The sequence below is a fragment of the Perissodus microlepis genome, chromosome 2 (assembly GCF_051167445.1).
Source record: "Perissodus microlepis isolate ML-2025 ecotype Zambia chromosome 2, ASM5116744v1, whole genome shotgun sequence".
Classification (NCBI taxonomy): domain Eukaryota; kingdom Metazoa; phylum Chordata; class Actinopteri; order Cichliformes; family Cichlidae; genus Perissodus; species Perissodus microlepis.
The window spans coordinates 15,498,331-15,517,541 of NC_140462.1; the positions used below are offsets into that span (position 1 = coordinate 15,498,331).

The 19,211-nt window shown below is 39.5% G+C and overlaps 1 protein-coding gene across 1 annotated transcript in view; it reads right to left on the reverse strand.

Annotated features, from left to right (window-relative positions):
* kdrl (kinase insert domain receptor like) overlaps positions 1 to 19,211 on the reverse strand; it is a 42,755-nt gene that overhangs the window by 11,261 nt on the left and 12,283 nt on the right. The window contains exons 8-25 of the mRNA XM_084949686.1: positions 19,053 to 19,173; positions 18,778 to 18,947; positions 17,120 to 17,276; positions 15,034 to 15,139; positions 12,796 to 12,904; positions 11,426 to 11,710; positions 11,183 to 11,329; positions 10,792 to 10,920; positions 9,651 to 9,757; positions 9,153 to 9,282; positions 7,947 to 8,051; positions 6,301 to 6,414; positions 6,046 to 6,134; positions 5,695 to 5,848; positions 4,853 to 4,950; positions 4,376 to 4,498; positions 4,016 to 4,127; positions 172 to 271 (exon numbers count right to left, since the gene is read on the reverse strand). Coding sequence (XP_084805812.1) covers positions 172 to 271; positions 4,016 to 4,127; positions 4,376 to 4,498; positions 4,853 to 4,950; positions 5,695 to 5,848; positions 6,046 to 6,134; positions 6,301 to 6,414; positions 7,947 to 8,051; positions 9,153 to 9,282; positions 9,651 to 9,757; positions 10,792 to 10,920; positions 11,183 to 11,329; positions 11,426 to 11,710; positions 12,796 to 12,904; positions 15,034 to 15,139; positions 17,120 to 17,276; positions 18,778 to 18,947; positions 19,053 to 19,173 — 2,356 coding nt within the window. The remainder of the gene's footprint in view (positions 1 to 171; positions 272 to 4,015; positions 4,128 to 4,375; positions 4,499 to 4,852; positions 4,951 to 5,694; positions 5,849 to 6,045; positions 6,135 to 6,300; positions 6,415 to 7,946; positions 8,052 to 9,152; positions 9,283 to 9,650; positions 9,758 to 10,791; positions 10,921 to 11,182; positions 11,330 to 11,425; positions 11,711 to 12,795; positions 12,905 to 15,033; positions 15,140 to 17,119; positions 17,277 to 18,777; positions 18,948 to 19,052; positions 19,174 to 19,211) is intronic.

Sequence of the window (19,211 nt, forward strand, 5' to 3'; positions counted from 1 at the left end):
CTTGGATTTTCCAATCAGACCTACAGGATAAGACCAATATTCAGCACTTTAGTTCAAGTTATTTCTTAGGAACACTGCCTGCTTCACTGTTTCCTCCCGTTTGGTAGAAACACCCCCTGTTTTTTTTCAAGAAAGATGATACCCTGAAGTATCGCTATGAGGAATTCTTACATTTCAGAGGAAGCATATTCTGGCGCTCTCATCCTGGTTCCCTCTTTGAGTCTGCAGCAAAATTCTTCATCGATCTGGACGCCCGGGTATGGGGAGGCACCTGACAGACAGATAATGTGGTTTGTTATTTGTTATTTACAAAAAGGCGCAAACACAGTTCAATTAAATAACTACATCTGAATTTTATATGTGAGAAAATCACCCCTTTGGATTAATTAAAGTATGAAACATCTACATTTATTATTTAAAGAAAAAGAAAACCTAAAATAGTTTATTCTACTTCTTATTTTAATTGAAACATTAAAAATAATATGCAGTGACACAATATTAACATAACTCAAGTGAACACAAGCCAAACAGATAAATTACTGGTCTTTGCTCTGTCACATAAAAATCTCTCTCAGATTTGGATAGTGTAATAAGAACTGTGTTCAAACCAATTTAAATGAAATATAAATGACTTCTGGCTAAAAATGATATACAGCCAAACCCTAATGTTTTTAGACTCGTTAAACTGTCTAATGCATCACTCACCAACCAAATGGGACATTTTATTTACATTTGAACTATAATGTTGGGTATAAAATTCTAATGCTTGGTTTACTATGAAAACATAGCATGAAATACTAATGGAGTACTAATGGATATCAGATTCCCAGTCTGCTGGTTTAGGGTAGTAATGACTATTTTCTGAATTATCAAGTAATATTTTTCTTTGCTCCAATCCCAGTGAATAATACAATGAATCATCTTTGCAGCTCCCCAGATTTACACAGAGCGACAGATTCGGCTTTGCACAGAAAGTAAAATACACAACGTCAGCTCCAGCTGTCACCGTTCACACGGATCATATTTCTAGATGCGGCTCATGTCCATTCAGTGTTTCCTGACGTGTGGGTTTGTGTGTAAACAAAGTAAGAACCTGAACGTGGACTTAAATGGATCCACTAATCCACTATGTCATTTTAATGCACAAGGCACAATTTTAACCTAAATATTTTTAGTGTACATGATTGATAGTATTTACAAAGTAAAATAGAAGGAATTTCACATTTGATTCATGTGTAATACGTATCGTTAATGTGCAAAGTTTTTAATAAAATATCCATTTCATTATATCATACTGTAAACTGCTCTTGCCTTCTAAGTTATATTTATTTTGTTTTATTATGAAAAAAGTATACTTTGGTATTTTTATATTCTTTAAAATTTTAATCAGCATTTATCGGTCTAATCTACAGGGTGGGCCATTTATATGGATACACCGTAATAAAATGGGAACGGTTGGTGATATTAAAGTCCTGTTTGTGGCACATTAGTATATGTGAGGGGGCAAACTCCTCAAGATGGGTGGTGACCATGGTGGCCATTTAGAAGTCGGCCATCTTGGATACAACTTTTGTTTTTTCAATAGGAAGAGGGCCATGTGACACATCAAACTTATTGGTAATGTCACAAGAAAAACAATGGTGTGCTTGGTTTCAACGTAACTTTATTCTTTCATGAGTTATTTACAAGTTTCTGACCACTTATAAAATGTGTTCAATGTGCTGCCCATTGTGTTGGATTGTGTCACATGGCCCTTTTCCTATTGAAAAAACAAAAGTTGTATCCAAGATGGCCGACTTCTGGTCACCACCCATCTTGAGGAGTTTGCCCCCTCACATATACTAATGTGCCACAAACAGGACTTTAATATCACCAACCATTCCCATTTTATTACGGTGTATCCATATAAATGGCCCACCCTGTAGTATGAGAGACCTAGTACATTGTTTGGCATCAATACTGTACTAACAATCTGGATACATGAACTCAGAAAACTGAACTGACAAACTTTTGGTTCATAAAATACCCAGAGAGTATACTGTAGAGCTCCAATTTGTCAAATTTAACCCCCAGACATCAAGTTGCACTATTGCAAAGATCTATTTCTCTGACTTTTTTTTTGTTGTTGCTCATTTTGTGTCCCTGTTTCTTGATTTATTTTTGTAAGGCTCAGCTAACACTACCCAGATGTGCGAGTGTTTCTTTAATGGAAAGTGTGGCGATAAGGTGCTGAGAGAGGAAGAGTAAGAAAGACAAAAATAAATAAAGGGAAGAAAACTGTGTCATTGTGACATCGGCATGCTTTCCACTGAAAAGATAAAAATATACAATTTCACACACTTTTCTTTCAGTGGAAGTGGCTGATGACACCAAATGATAATTCATGAACAGCACATTTGAAAAAACTTTCCCTGCATCTGTGGTGACTGTTGGACATATATATAACATGCAAATAATATCTCATGTTGTCTTGGCATCAAAATGTGTTCTTAGTTCTGTGCTAGGTTCCTCATGCAATCACGGACCAACGCACAACGCTGCCTTAAAGGCTGGAGTGGTCTCACAGCAGGGGCACACTTTACACTGATCTGGCTGCTTGGTTACTGTGAGTTTATGTTGCCAGCTGGGTTGAAACAGACTGCTTGAATAAGGGGCGCTCACTTGTTTTAATGTCCCATGCTTGTAATAATATTCACAGGCCCTGATTGTTTTTTGCATGAGTGCCAGGAAAACTGTAATGCAAGTCCAGGCTGGCAATGCAAGTCCAGGCGCCTTTGTCCCAAAGGCACAATTACACAGTGGAAGAAGACAGCTATTACCCAGGACATCTGGTGAGACTGTAAAAGCTAGGGGCACTAATCAAGTCCATTATCAAGATGAACATCATGCTAAACGTCCATCCATCCATCCATCCATGTGTATGTGCAGGACTGCTCATATACAGTTTTGACTTATAACAGAGGCGAATGCTTTATTGGCCTGCCAGCCCTGAATATGTGAGGATGACGAGACTAAATTAAATACATAAAGTGTAAATGTGAAATAGAAATAATAACCCAGTTTCACAGAGTATTTATCAATAACCGTTAATTTAAAAATAGCCTTTTAAATCTATTTCTTTTAGCTATAAGTTTCATAAAATGTTGCGAACAATGACATGCAGCTATAAATACTGCCAACACTTCAATACTGTTTAAATGCTGAATTCAACTTGTTCCTGATATTTATCTTCGTTGTGTTTGCCTTTGAAATGTTTTTGCTAGTGACCAATAAATATCTTTTTGGTTTTGACTAAATAAAATACAGTTTGAGTACATATCAATTAGGCCTTAGGTTAGGTTGCACCTCTTGCTTAAAATCTAACCCATCAAGACACTCGTTGTCAGGCCCATTTAAAACCTGTCTGGCATCCAGTCAAATCCATTTTACCTTGTTTGTAGATTTTTTGCCTAAAGTTGACCTTTTGTACTAATTCTGTCTAAATACTTTTGCCCTTGGACTGCACTCGGGTAACTTTGCAGGATTCAGAGTTCAAGAAAATCTTTACTTATCCTATGCCGGCGCCTAGGTGCAGTCACTCAGTTCATCCACTATCTCCAACATGTTTTTTTAAGCTCTACTTTCTTCAAGGCTAACCTCCCTGTAAATCAACTTTTATCTGAAACTGAGCATTTAGAGCATTCTGAAGCCCAAGATTTAGGTTTACAGGGATTAAATGTACATATGAATTTATAATTTTAAACTCTGGCCATGTTTAATATAATAGGTTGACTTTAAGCATATCTGGTGACTTATGTTTCCAGAGAGAAGTTTTATGCAACTCACGCATTACTCAGAACCACCAACTGTGATCTGTCATTTGCAAGTCGTCAAAATACAAATTCCTCTTCACAGTTTCATTTTGAGTTTAAAAATGATCATTTGTAACAGTCTCTCCCACAAAGAAGCTTTGGGTTTGGTTTTGTTGTACTGTAAAACAGCTATCATGCCTGTGTAAGAGACTCGTGACACTTACCCAGAGAGAAGATCTCCCACATGAGAACACCGAAGGACCAAACATCACTCTGAGTTGTGTAGATCTTGTCAAAAATGGCCTCAGGTGCCATCCACTTAAGCGGCAGTCTAGCCTGTGCACAAGTATTTAGAAAAAAGATCATATACTACCTTCTATCATCTGTGGATATCGCCAAAATTAATGTGAACACTGCTTACACCACACTATTACATCACTGGGAAAACTAGGGAGCATAAACACACATTTAAAAAAACTGCTGAATGTATCAAGTCTTCTTATTTCTCAGTAGTTCTCAGTAGTAGCTCTAGTTCACTGTTTTGGTGTGGTCTAATAATGATACTAATAACCTAATAAACTTACATCTCCTTTGCGCACGTAATCTGGGTCCTTGTAGACATCCCTTGCGAGTCCAAAATCACAGATCTTCACAACATTATTCTCAGAAAGCAGGATATTACGTGCAGCCAGATCACGATGAATGCACTATTTTAAAAAACGGCAAAAAACATAGTGAGATCTTTACTGCAAAACTGTGTTTTCTGCACACTGCAAGTTTGAATTCACTGCTACGCTGCATTTGGGGAAACACATGGTCAAGCCATCAGTGATATTACAATAGGAAATTATTTTTTCTATATACAGACTCCTGCTGTAGATTATTTATAACAATGGCTTCATTCTCTAATCAGTGTCATCCTGTTCTCCAAAACTATGAATGAGCTGAAAAATAAACGAGTTCTACACGTACATCCTTTAAACATCAGTGGGCACGCTTAAAAATAAAACAGTTAAGTTAACAATGAAATGCATTGACTTCTGTTGTGAGGGAGAAAATACCTTTCGTGAAGCCAAGAACTCCATGCCTTTTGCAACTTGGAAACTGTAGCAAATTAAATCTTCCAGTGTCAGAACTCTCTTATATAAATCTTCAGGTTCTGTGAAAGAAAACAACAAGTCGCAGTCAGAGTGATTATTCATTCTGGCCTTCAACTTTAAGACAATCCTATTCCTCTTCTTAGTGTTTTGAAATGTTATCAGCAGCCCTCCACACCTGTCAAATAAATCAGATAAGATGAAGCACTAACGTCTCTCAAGGGAGAAACTGCAAAGGCCCTGGACTACAACACGCCATCTTAAGAATCCATCCTGACACATACATGTCTCCTCCACACTCTGTCTTTGAAACATTCTTTATAGACGAGTGATAGAAAAAAAATATTACAAGCCCTCCAATTTTTCAGATGTCAGGTGAAACATGTAGTTATGGACGCAGCATGCTGCAAGAGGAACTCACAAGGAGCTCTTCCACTTCCACCTGAGTAAACAGCTAATCAAACCCAAAATAACACATTAGAAACAACAAGGCTGACGTGCCGAGCTCAAGGCAGAGAGCTGTGCAATAGTTGGGGTCAGGAGAGGAAATAAACAGACGCCTCCCCAGACTCAGTGGGGTGACAGTCGCTCCTGCTGCACTGATTGTACTGCTGAACAGGAGGAGGAAATGTCCCATCAGACTCAGACTGAAAAACAATCTGAAGGGAGCTTTCATTCCTGGGCAGAAGGGGTGGAGCAGAGGGGAGAGGAGGAGGGGGAGAAGAAGGGGGGACAGCAGGAGGGACAAGTGGGGAGGAGAGAGGAGTGCGGGGGTTGAAGGGAAGCAAGACGTGCTTGGCTTTTACCTTCTTCCTCTTCCTCTGAGTCACAGTAGCTCTTATCTTCGATAAAACCAGAGCTCGCGGAGCTTCCGGTGCTGGCCACGCTCTCCAAGCGGCGCTTCATCAGCTCGCTGAGTTCGCAGCCCAATCCGGATGAAACCACCTTACCATCCGGGCTCTGATCGACACACAGGTTTCATTATAAATAGGAAATTCAATTATACGTTTTACACGCATCAGATTTTTGTGGAATATAATCACACTGCATTAAGGTACAATGAATTTATCTTTACAAAATAGGAGACATTCCAAGAGCGTTGTAAAAACAGTTACTCTCTGTACAAAAATGACGATATTGTACAGATGGAGACTCACTTTGTAGACGAGAAAGTCGTCTCTCTTGCCCCTCAAATAGTTGGACAAATTTCCATATTTGCAGAACTCCACTATCATCATCAACGGTCCTGTTAAAGATGGAATCATTCCTCTGATTATTATTTACGGGAATAAAAACAAGGGTCAAAAACAGATGCCAACTTAATCCTAAACCTAACGAAACTGGCAGTATTTTAGTATCCTTTAAAAAGACAATGCTTCTATATATTTTATAATCACAGTAATAATGCTCACCGCCAGGTTTCGTGCAGGCTCCCAGCAGGTTAACCACATTGAGGTGATGGCCAATGTGGATCAGGATCTTTAACTCTGACATCAGAGCCTTTCGCTCGTTTGACGTAGCGCCTCCTGTAACGAGTGTAAACATCAGCTGCTGCTTCAACATCCAAAGTAAATGGTCTCATAAGCCCTTTAATTTGAGAAACTTCCAGCTTGACTAAATTCATGTGAAAAACAAGTAAGCATACACATGTTTTTTAACTAAAACAGAGAGTGGAGAGTTTTTTTTTTAAGTGCATTCAACTTATTATCTGTATTTATATATTAACAGTGAAATCTATTTTACTTTTTAATTTCTGAGACCCAAGACTACTCTGAAATCTAATGTGGTATACAGAAATATTACATAGATTTTTATTAACTGCATTGTTTTGCACAATACATTGCAAGCAGAAAGTTTATGTTCACAGTTTTTTACTATGGAGAAAAGGCTAAAAAACTGGGATTACAGGAGCAATTTAATTTAATTCAATTTAAGTATTGAAATAAGAGAGAAAGCTATGTGGAGGGTTTTTTAGGCCCAGTTATATCAAACAGCTTTTGTTGGATGACCTCTTGAAAGATAAATACCAAAATAATTACAGAGATAAGAGGGGAAGTGTTCACATTACACTCCTGAGTTTGAGAAGTTTATACATTGAATTATGAGAATCAAGATTTAGACCATGCTTTTTTTCAATGACCAACCACAAAACCAAAGCAGCCAGAGTCTCTGACTAAATCATGGCCAATCTGAGAAAACCTGCTGCTTTCCATTAACTTTGACCTATGACAAACAACAGCCAGAGCATTAGTTCATTTCAGCGAACCTGTGATTTATGAAGAGTAGTGATTAATGATAAGAAAGAGCAAAACATCTACCCAGTGGTCCTATTTTTTCCTTCTTGCAAACACATCTTCCCCAAATCTCTACTTACTGATAGGTCTGCAAATTGCTTCTATAGCATTGCCAAAAAGAAAGAATTTTAGGGAATTACATGTGCCATTCATGCATTTGCTGCGGTGAATGAAATAGCTTTGCAATAACAGCCAAAACTGTTTAGCTTCCTGTTTTCATTTTGAATATTTACAGTGAACATTTGGAAAGATGTCAGAATGAGATTGTAAATGCTTCAAATAAAGACTGAACACAAGAGGATTTCCAAATGTTTGACTCTCTAAAATGTGTCAAATAAACACATGAGCATATTTTTATTGCTCATGTTGGGCTTGTCTCTTATACTTAAAATTTTTTTTCACACAAATAACTTGGACACTTCTGATCAAATCCAATTCCTAATTCCCGTCAGCATGAGAGGTTTTATCTCTACATGCACTTTGCAAGAAACCGGCATTGGATGTTTTTTTTGCTTTGAGCTATAACACCATGCAAACATTAACTGTGTGTATGGTGATGTAGTTTATGAGTCTGTGTAATGCATGTGAAATAAATCTTATGCAGAAGTGACAGATATTCAACATTCATCTGCTGCACATTAAACGATGACTTTACTGCCGGCCTGTGCAAGTACTACGAGCATTGCACCACTATTGGTAGATTGGCCAAATTATGTAAGAATGTGCACAACATAAAAGGTCAGTGAAGTTCTTGGACATCCTACCTTTCAGCATTTTGACTGCAACAGTCTTGCAGGTTGAGAGCTTGTCGATCCCAAAAGCAGAAGCCTCGACCACTTTTCCAAAAGCTCCATGGCCGAGTGTTTTGCCTGGCAAAGGAAGAAGGTTTTTGATAAGTGGAAAGGCATTAGAACTTTCTGTCAGGCTCTATAATTAAAACAACCTGCTGGAGCTCTGATCACCAGACAGTTTTTCTGTGAGGATTTGTGGTTCACTTGAGACCGGATGATAGCCAAGTTCACTGATAACCCTACATACCAGCTGCAGAGAGGGGTTACACCTATTCAGTGTACCTTATGTAGCTCTGTCTATGATTTAATACTAACTGATAACCTTTATATACATTTTTGTCATCATTAAAATTCAATCTAAAATCTTAAAGGAAAGACGTTACACAAACAGTGATGTTTAACTGAGACTTAATACTGATGCTCTGTCTTTGTTTAAATGTCATTTTGATGAGTAGACTGTGGAAGATTTCCAGTTTGGCCCCAAACCTGCATACATAAAACTTCCAGAAAGCAAAACAACATATTCAAAAATCCTGAGGTGTCGGGCTATGTGTAAATTTGCTGCTTTATTATGATCTGCTGTATCTACACTTACTGGACTCTTTGTTAGGTACAAATTTAATTACTCGTTAATACAAGTATCTAATCAGTCAATCACGTGGCAGCAACTCAGTGCATTTAGGCATCTAGACATGGTCAAGATGACCGGCAGAAGTTCATAACTCTGCAACAGAATGAGGAAGAAAGGGGATTTAAGCGATTCTGAATGTGGCGTGGTTGTTGGTCTCAGATGGATATTTCAGAAACTGCTGATTTACTGGGATTTTATCTCTAGGGTTTATGGAGAATAGTCTGACAAATAGAAAATATCCAGTGAGCAGCAGTTCTCTGGGAGAAAATGCCTTGCTGATGTCGGAGATCAGATGGGAATAGTCAGACCACCATCACCAGATCTCAGGCCCACAGAGCTGATAACAACAGTGCCACTAGAGCATCCGACAAATCTGCAGCAACTGTGTGATGCCAAAATGTCAATATGAACCAAAGAATTAAGGCATGTATGGAGAGGAAAGGGGTCCAACCTAGCACTAGCAAGTTATACCTAATGAAGTGTCCAGATGGTGCATATTTAATAATGAAACTTCTTTCAAAACACTGATGACACTAAGCATTGCTCACCTAGTTGTAGGCGATCACGAGGAAACTCCCACTTGCTGCCGTCATACTGAAGCAAATCATTCTGCTCCTCGAGGGGATACTCATCGGGATCAATGATGATAGATGGACCCATCTTATAATGTGCTGGTTGCTGAAAAATTAATGTTATCATTACCGTTATGTTTTAGGTTTTAAGTGGCAAATAAGTAGTAAATAATACAAATTCTTGCTCTAGTCTTTTTTCTTTAGTCAAGTACAATATGTTCTAAATATTTCTTTTATCTAAGATAAAAGGTCACTATTTCCCAATGATCATGACAAAGAAAAATCATCAATACCAGCTAAAAGGATTTTTCACTTAAAAAGCATTTACAACGCACATAAGTCAGTCATTTCCAAAATAGCTGCCTTCAAGAACACAAAGGAGGAAGTGTAAATACCACAAGTGCAATGCCACTCCCCTGACTTTGTGGAGTGATTCACTCTGCTTGTAAGAAAAAGCATAATGTAGTCCTTTACCTTCCTTAGCTTGCGAATGAAAAGAATAAGCATGATCCAGAGGAACGTTGCTGCAGCTCCCGTACACACCAAAATTATGACCTCAATATTTGGCTTCGCCTCATCACCTGGAAAGAGAAGAATTGTTGTCAAATACCAGACCTCTTTTGCAAAAGTGAAACTGTGGCCTTCTTGTAATCTCACATGCGTCATATCATATTGGCAGGGTCTGGTGATTTATGACCAAAAGGAAACAATCTGTAACAAATTACCAAATAAAGAACAACGGCTTTTGACTAAAACCTTTATATCATCTCAACCTCTTTCACTCTTGTTTATTTGTTTCTTCCCAACTTCTCTTTCAGGGATTGTATATAAAAAGGAAGTGGAAACACGCTTAGCATTTGTGGTTTGCTTGGAGAATGCATACCACACTTTTTTCCTGTAGTGTTTTCATCTAAACACGGCTTTTCTAACCATCCGTGTCCACACTATAGACTCACGTCTCTTAAATCTACACAAAATTTTTCCGGCTCTTATTTCAAGCCATCCTTGACTAAACAGTCATGGCAGTGCACGCATGTAGCTGAAATATATATATATATATATATATATATATATATATATATATATATATATATATATATATATATATGTATACAGACATGGATGGATTGACTTGCATGATGGCCCACTTTTTACATTTTCTAATGACCTTCTACTCCAATTATCTACTACGTGTTTCCAGTGCCTTGGTGGTTGTAGCAGTCAATCATTTTCAACTCATTAGTGGCCCTCTTAACACTTTACAAGGGTTGTGTCCTCTACATGATGGCTCCAAGCCAAAGCTATGATCATAAAACTCAAGAAGGAATTCATTTGGCATTCCTCGCAGCCACAGATTTTCTGTCAGGGGAGAGTTCTCTCACTAAAGTCTGACCAGAGCTATTTGTAGTGATGACAAGAAAACAAGAGGCCAAGAGGGTCTCAGAGATGTTTTGACAGGGCATGCAGAAAATGCTTGACTCCCCTGATGAGTAATGCTCTTATTTTGATCTGCAAGTTTCATTTTATGCTGACAATCCAGTGCTGTAAACATAGCAGGTTAGATTGTTTGGAAAATTCTTTATGTTTAATTGTTAATATTCCATGACTGACTCACCAAACACAGTAACCACAGCGCTTGTTTTCAGGACACCCTCGGTGTTGCTGGCTATACACTCGTACAGACCCTCATCATCTTTCTTGACCCTCTCAATGATCAGGGTACCGTCCTCGCCCAGTGTGATACCTGAAACGCACAAACTATTAGTTAAACAGCCTAAAAGAAGTGCAGAATTTTAACTTTGGATGTTTTTTGAAAACTTGTTGCAGTGCAAAGGCAAGTTTAATGACTACACAATTTTAACTGGATAAAACCTTTAATTTGTGAATAGACTGCACTTAATTCATCTTCTTCTAATATGTCAATCCGGTCACAAAAACTGTAAAAACAACAACAAAAAAATTCTTCATGAAAGCCATAACATATGAGATACTTTTCTCAGTGGTACCTGGATTTTCTTCTAGTGGAACACCATTTTTGAGCCACATGATTTTTGGAGGAGGAACTGCTGAAGCGTTACAAACCAGCCTCAGGGTGCTGGTATTGTTCACATCTTGGCTAGTCAGATTTTGATTCAGCCACGGTCTTCTCCTGGCTGTAGGAAAACAAAAATAAAGTTTGGATTATTGGTGCTGTCACTGTTTCGTAGAGGAAAAGTGGAATCAGGTTCTCATATATAGCTCTAACTTACCATCCAAAATAAGTACAGCCTCCTCGAGTTCAGCCTTCTTGTTGAGCTTGTAGGCTCGGCACTTGTAACCTGCAGTGCTGTTTTGAGACACATTGTACAAATAGAGAGAAAGGGAAATGGAGTAGCGACTGAACTGGAGGCTAGACACGTTGGAAGTGACTGTTTGATTCCTGGAATCCAACCACTGTAGATCTGTGTAGAGATAACGGGTTGCCCGACAGGTCAGGTTGACGTTGTTCCCTTCAATTGCTTTCTGAGGTTCAGTGGTTATTTTCTCAGGTTGATCTAGTGTGACAAGGAACATGGCAAACAACATATTTAGTCATTTACATTTACATGGCATCTACATCCGTTTACATGCGTGCAATTATCCAACTTGCCAGAGAAACTAATTAGGACAACAGTTTTTGACACAAAGGTACTTATCAGAAGACCCAGAATGTCAAATTCCCTGTTATTTCCTGTTTCATCACTATTAATTAGAAGCATGTTGTCCAGTAGACAACACTACTAATGGTGCTTCTGCAGTGATCCAACTCGAGCGAGGCTGACTATGTGCCCCGGGGGATACAGAATGCGCTTGTTTATTCAGTTTGCTGGAAAGCATTCTCTGTTCCGTAAGAGAAGACAGCTGTTTTTACAATCCTGTCCTCTTTTTTTTAGTAGCATTCCATCATTCTCCGCCTTCCTCACCTTTGAAAGAGAGTGGGATTCCTCTTGGGAATTCTCCCACCCTGGGAGAATAATTTTTTGGTACTTGGCATCCACTCCAAAAGAAGTCCTCCACCCTTCAGGACATGTGATTCATGCAACTTTTTAGGAAAGGTGATGCACTTTATTGTAAAGTGAGCTCTGCTTGTGCACGGTGACACCTCGTCCCCACTGTTATTACATAACTGTCTCAGTTGATTTTCATTTTGGGAACATTTGGAACTGCTCACATGCACATAAAAAGTAAATCCTTATTGCACACACAGGCTCATGAAGAAAGAGCAATGACCTGCTGGTGCAGGAGCAGGAATGCGGTTATTCAATGATGTTTTTAAATGCATGCCATTACAGCACTCCATATGGCTCAGGACTTGTTTGCCTCTCTTCCGCCCCGAAGCTGTTCAACTACAGTGGAAGATGTTTTCAATTAATGCCCCCCTCTGGTTTCTTTATTGCACAATGCAATCTGTGAATTCCTTTCCTGTTCTTGCAGTTCATTACAGCGTGCGATGTGCACACAGATCATTTGTAAAGCATAGAGCTCATGGTATAGTGTGCTTTGTAATTGAACTAATGTGTTTCTGCATGCAGCTGTGTGATTATAATGTTTTGGTTTTTTTTATTACATTTTACTTGTTGTATTCTGGTGACCTACTTACCATCAACATAGAAAGGCACTGTAATGTGGGCGCTGCCAATGTCGTTCTCAGCCTTACAGTAAAATCGTCCTGAAACACGTGCATCTCCGATCACCAGGGTACTCACAGTCTGATTGGAATCAATAAAGAGATTGTGAGTCATTCTTAAAAGCAGATAAAACATAATAAATATAATAATAACATAAACAAATGCTTGATATCATAATTCACTTTATGCTGTCAGTGTGATCGATTCTAGAGGTTTCAATCACCATCAGAGCACCGAGTCGCTCTTAATAAACAAGTGGGAGGTCTAGACACAGCCTGGTGGGCTTTATAGTCTGCAGTGCTTGACATTAATGAAAGGATACAGCTGGAGTTATAAAGGCCAAAGAGTCTCCTTCATACTGGTGCTATAGATCTAGACCTGGGCCTCCATGTCCATTTCCTGGAGAGCACCTCCAATGCCATGCTCGATTTTAAGGTTAGCACAATATTTTAATGGCTTAAATAGACAAAATAATAAGTGGGACACTTGGGTGAGGGCCAGACTGCATGGGGTTCTGTTTAGTGTTCATGGGGACATCTGTTTTTGGGGTCAGTCGGCTACATCAAAGAGAGTGAATGATGTGGGTGTATTGTCTGGGGTATGCTGGCCTAAACTTCCTGGGCTGGTAGGAACTATTGTGTTGGCTGTGTGAGACCCAGCTGCAGCTACGAAACCACATCAGCGTCCCTTTACTTAAACTGTTCACTTTACAAACATACAGGCATCAAAATTAAGTATCATAACGTCCAAACCTTGCTGATAGAACATTTGTCAAAACACTGAGTGACCTCATGATATTATGTTACACCTATTACTTACCATTATGTAACATGAGATTGAAAGCAGTCACTGAGATGATTGTGCCTGTCCCGAAGACGTGACCTGACCAAACACACTATGACCTCTGTGCCCAAGTCTTCCCTTAGTGTTTCCTTATATTATGACTCTCCTTTTTTGCTGGGCTTTCTGAGGAGGCCCAGTCATGACTATGTTCTCATTCACGGGCCAAAACGATTTATATGAGGTGACAGAGAGGAATTTACTTCCACCAAATCCTTCTTCGTTTAAACTGCTGCTTGTTATCATTGAACCTTAGCCCTGACCCTCATAAAGCACCGGCGACTGGCCACAGGTACTTGTAAATAAGAGGTGCCTCTATATCTATGTCAGACACGTATAAAAATCGATGACCTGTAAAGAAGGCCAAATTTACAGTTACGTGGTGTGCAAATGACCGGATAGTTCTTGTTGTCATGTATTTCACAGTTAGTAATGGTAAACAGTCACTTAGTCATTCGCATTTACATGGCATCGACATCCATTTACATGCGTGCAATTATCCTGTTATGTATTTCACAATTAATGAGCGCACCAGCAATTTATGGACAAAACAAAGAATGGATTCAGAAAGGTCAATGATGCTTTCTCCTGCCCTAAAACAGCTGTAATGGATTTCTTTAACCAAATCCTATACAGACAAGGGGCATGGCAGCGAAGGCCTGTTCTCAGTTAGGTTTGGCATGAACAATTTTAGCATCAAGCTTCCACGGGAGATTTAAACCAAAGTCTGTGTGGGATGTTTGGGGTTTGCATGGCAATACGTCTTTGATGTCTTTTAAGAAAAACTAAGGGATTCTTATCTTCTAACTATCTAACTATTCTATCTAACTATTGATGCCTTAAGCGTTGATTTTTTAGGAAATAAAATCTCTCTAAATTAATATGTCTGCCTTAAAGCTAAACCTAAGCTGCCTTCATAGTGTAGCTGTTTCATGTGCTTACATCTACTACAAAGACTGTGAAAACCTGGGGTGTATTTCACTTTAGTAACGGGAAATGAACTATGTCTGTCAGTTGTGGTTGCACCATTTCCAAACAAATTGCCTCAAAGAGCAAAAGCTTTTGTACAAGAGGAAAGCCAGTGTAGGTAAAGCAGTGTCTTTACCGCTATTTTTTTCTTGTAAATATAGAACCTTTCTTTTCAGATGCGGCTCATTAAATGTGTAATAAAACCAAGTGATTTGTCCCTAATTCCCAGGTAGCTTAATTCCAGGAACAAATCCCATCTCTTATCGCACTTTTCTCCATACCATCTCTCTTCCAGTTCTTTATACTGGCGACAGCTATTTATTAGACTCAATTCATGGGGAAATGCATATTATAATCCATTGTTTAAAAACATATACTACATATAACTTTAATCTACATACCTTGTTTTTTCCTTTAACTCGTTGAGAATTCGTGTTTATGCTTTTAATCCAGTTGTAGGAATCATTTTTCCTTTCATCCACTCTGACAAAGACAGGCTCCAAATCACTACAGGAGGGAGAAAATGCAATAAAATCAACCATTCTGAACAACGAACAATGTAACAGTCTTTTATGTTATTGTATTTGAGAACTTTAGTGTAATATCAAAACACACCCTGTCCAGATCACACGATAATAATGTATACCCTGCTATCTCATTGTGAAGGCCCTCTCCTGAGGGTTCTCTGAACCCTCTAGCATGGGGTGTCCTACTTCTTAAACCCAGAGAAAGCCTTGATTCAGGCCCCGCTGGTGGTGAACAATTAGTTTGATGAGTGGAGAGGCACTGAAGGAAACAGCAGCAGCAACAGGAAGGGTTGTGCTGTGCGTCACCTCATACAGGAACACCCCTCCACGTTCTGGCCAGAGGAGATAAGGCAGATCCTGAGACCTTGGTGGTCAGCAAAGGACAGCTGATAACTTCTCAACCTGGTGATAAAGACAACCCTATATTTCTGCCTTCTTAAAAAGCTTCTCTCAAATTCAAACCCTCCCCAAAAGTGACATTTCCTTTGCTCCCAAAAGATTAAGGGATGCAAGTTGGATTTACAGTGACAGCTACTCTGCAGGCTCAGGGCACTATAAAACAAACATTTTGCACAATTGGCTTCCCACCAGGCTATAGCTGTTCCTCTGTCTCATTAGCCGCCTGCCACAGCCCAGCCACAGTTCCTGGTGCCAGCCCTGATTATCTTTGGCCCAGCAGAAAGAGTTGCTTTGACCTTACTAAACCTCTGCAATATTTTATCACGAATCTGGTAAGCAGCAGCTGGTTTTATGCGATAATTTAGTGAAGAAACCAATGGGAAACTGGTGGTTTAACACCATCTAGCATGTAACATAATTAGTCGCTTTCAGTCTGCATTGTTTTCTTTGCCACTGGATGTGGAGACTGATAACACGCAGCTAATGGCCCATTGTTTTCCTGATCTTACAGTTCACAGGCCCTCCAAACCACGATCTGAGTGACTGTTCAAATGTTCATTTTGCGTATGGGTTCACCGCCAGGCTGGTATCCATGCAGAGTCACACATATACAGCGCTCTCAGTTCTCTTCAGCACTGCAATAACTCGGGGAATCTGAGATTTAACTCCCCCGTGTCTCCCTCTCAGCCTACAGAACCACTGACCACTAATGAGAGGGCTTTGTTCCTTTGATTAATGGGTCATGTTCTGGGACAGAGTCAATTGAATCAAAGTAGGTCTGCTTTACAGAGGGATCTCCGGGTCGGACTGGTGGCTCTGAATCCTGCGAAGGTATCTCTTCACTGCGTGTTGCTGTTGGTGATTTTGATTCAGTATTGTGGAGTTTCTGTCTAAAGGTACAAACTAGTTAAAGACTTTTTAATACCAACTTAAAAACTGATTTTAGACTAAACATACAAAAGAGAGACAGAAAAAGGTGAAATATCCTCTTTCAGATGTTCAGAATGAACAAGAAAGTATTTAGTCATATGTTTATTAATGTGACCAGAAAATGATATAACTGATGTTAGTATCCCATTGTCCCAAGTTTGAAACAGCTTAACAGATGTGGGAATAGCAATTTTGTCCTTAAAATTTCCAAAAACATAAGTGTCTAAAGATTATATAATTAATCATTAATTGTGAACTTTTTACATGGAGATTATATCCACAGCAGGTGGACTCAATTGCATCATCGCAACAGTTATTCAGGTTGAAAAAATGCGACAGTTTTTTATGCAGAGAAAAACATCAGGCGGTAACTTTCTGGAAAACTAAAACTGAAACTGGTATACAGATAGAGCTCATGATTTGGTAACTTCACAATTCAATTCAAACTATTCAAAGCATGGAATTGTTTTTGAGCCTAGACTTAGGTTAAGTGGCTTGCTTGAAATTAGTTACTTACACTGTTGAAATGCTGTGAATTTCTTATGGTATTGCTGAACCGTGACAGACCGTGACAGCAGAACGACTAGGGTAAACATTTTAATGCTTAGAGCATAACATGAGGGTGACTCACTTTTTAAACTTCGGTTCTGAGTGAAATGGTTGCCAGTGCCAAGTGATGGTTGGCAACGGCAGGCCATAAGCAGTGCAGGTTAGATGATGCTGTTTGCCCGACATGTAAGGTTGCACGTCCACAGTAGCAAGCTCCGCCTCTGAAATACTTGGCTTCACTACATACACACACAAGTACACAGTAACCACATACACGCACAAACATGGAGAGAAATTGGAAGAGAAAGACAACCTGTTAGATCAGAGATCAGGCTTGCCTCCTTTAAGAAGCCAAAAAAAAGCTCCCACTCCCACATTACACATTTTTTTAAAATCAATTATGAGCAAATAAAAAAAGAATTCAAGATATTTTTTAGGGAAGCAGCATTCACCATGATAGGATCAGGAATTTCTCCTTTCATTATTTTTTCCTGAATCGTATTCATTCAGCTTAGTTTTGCACCTTATGTTCACCCTGGCTGTCCACACCCCACTCTCTGTCCCACTGGGTTAGCTAAAAGAATCGACCGTACCGGCCCCGCCTGCTGTGGAATCTCAAAATGTCTCAAAAAGAAAGACAGTCTTGATGTGCAGCTATGAAAGGCGGGCCGTCGACATAAGCTCTCCTTTAGACTGTGTAGGGAGAAGAGTGGGGGGATGCCTGCCTAGCCCAGGGCTCTAGGTCAAAGAACAATCTCACCGCAGTCCATGCCTGGGTCACTGAGTCAACCATTTGTGCTGCAATGAACAACAGACAAAAATGCTTCTCCCACCTCGGGAGATGTACTTATCTCAGCACTATCTGCATTTTGGACAACAGAAATAGTTGTGTTGCATTCAGTGTCCCAGCTCATGCACGCCTGCACATCACGTAGTAATCCACAGCACTCTGACGACTGTAAACAACATATGAACAAGATTTAAAATAGTTCTCTAACTGGTGCCAGGATTTTCTCTCCACTTTGTTGTGTTTGTAAAAAAAATTTCATTCCAATAAATAAAAGTTTTGTGAAGTGGGCCGGTCAAGGATCATAAATAAAGTTTATAAGGCTAGAGGGGCCTGATTTTTACACTTTTTGGCACACTACTGGGATTCCTCAAAAATGTTTAAAGAATGCAGTGAAAATAGCTGTTCCCTCCACATGCTAAGTGTGAAGTAAGGGATATACAGTCTCCTTTTTGTTCTTTATAGCAAGCAGACTCCATTCTACTCAACATGCTAAAATATTTATATCCTAGTGTTGACACTTATCAGTATATTAAAAGAGTTGTCATAACAATGAATTGCAAGCTGATTTTTCTCCAGCTAAATACATAATGTATAGAACATGCTGGTTATATGAGCCGTACTGTATGCACACAGGGTGTAAGGATTGGAGGGGTCTGGGGCAGCTGGAGCCTGTGTGCAGAATAGAACTCGGGCCTTTTACACACTCCGCCAAGCCCCTTTCAAAGAGCCCCAATAATCAACAACAGCTGCTCCTGCTACGTCAATCCAGCCCTGGAATCAACAAGCTCCCAAATTCCTCTCACACTAGAGCTGCTACCTGCCGTCTAGTGATCTAGACTGAGAGCAGCAGCAGCAGCAGACGTGCTGGGGGCAGCCTCGGTCCACAGCCAAGGCGCTGCTTCATTTCGTCAGGATCAGTGAAGATTATCAGGTTTGTGGTAATGGCTTACCTGTGACTTCCAGAACGTAGCTGAGATTCCTGTACAGCCCCTTCGCTCTGTTGCCCAGGCTTATGGTGAACACGCCAGAATTCTTCTCCTGCACATCAGTGATGGCTAAGCTAAAATCAGACATCTTGTAGCAAGTGGAATTCTTCTGGATAGGAACCCCATCCTTGTACCTGAATATTAGAGGCACATAAAAGTTTGTTTATTGTGCATATGCAATAATAGAGGTGCCCAACACTCATAACATTTATTTATAGTGGCTTGAAACCATTGCCTACCATGCTATCATGTCTGGTGGTGGCAAAGCGATGACCCTGGGTTCAAACACAATCTTCCTTACACCTTCAGTGACTGTTCTATGCTGTCCATTCTTAGAGGAAATGTTAAGAAATGGATGCTCTGCAACCAAAGAGTATAGATTAAATAAGGTTATCATT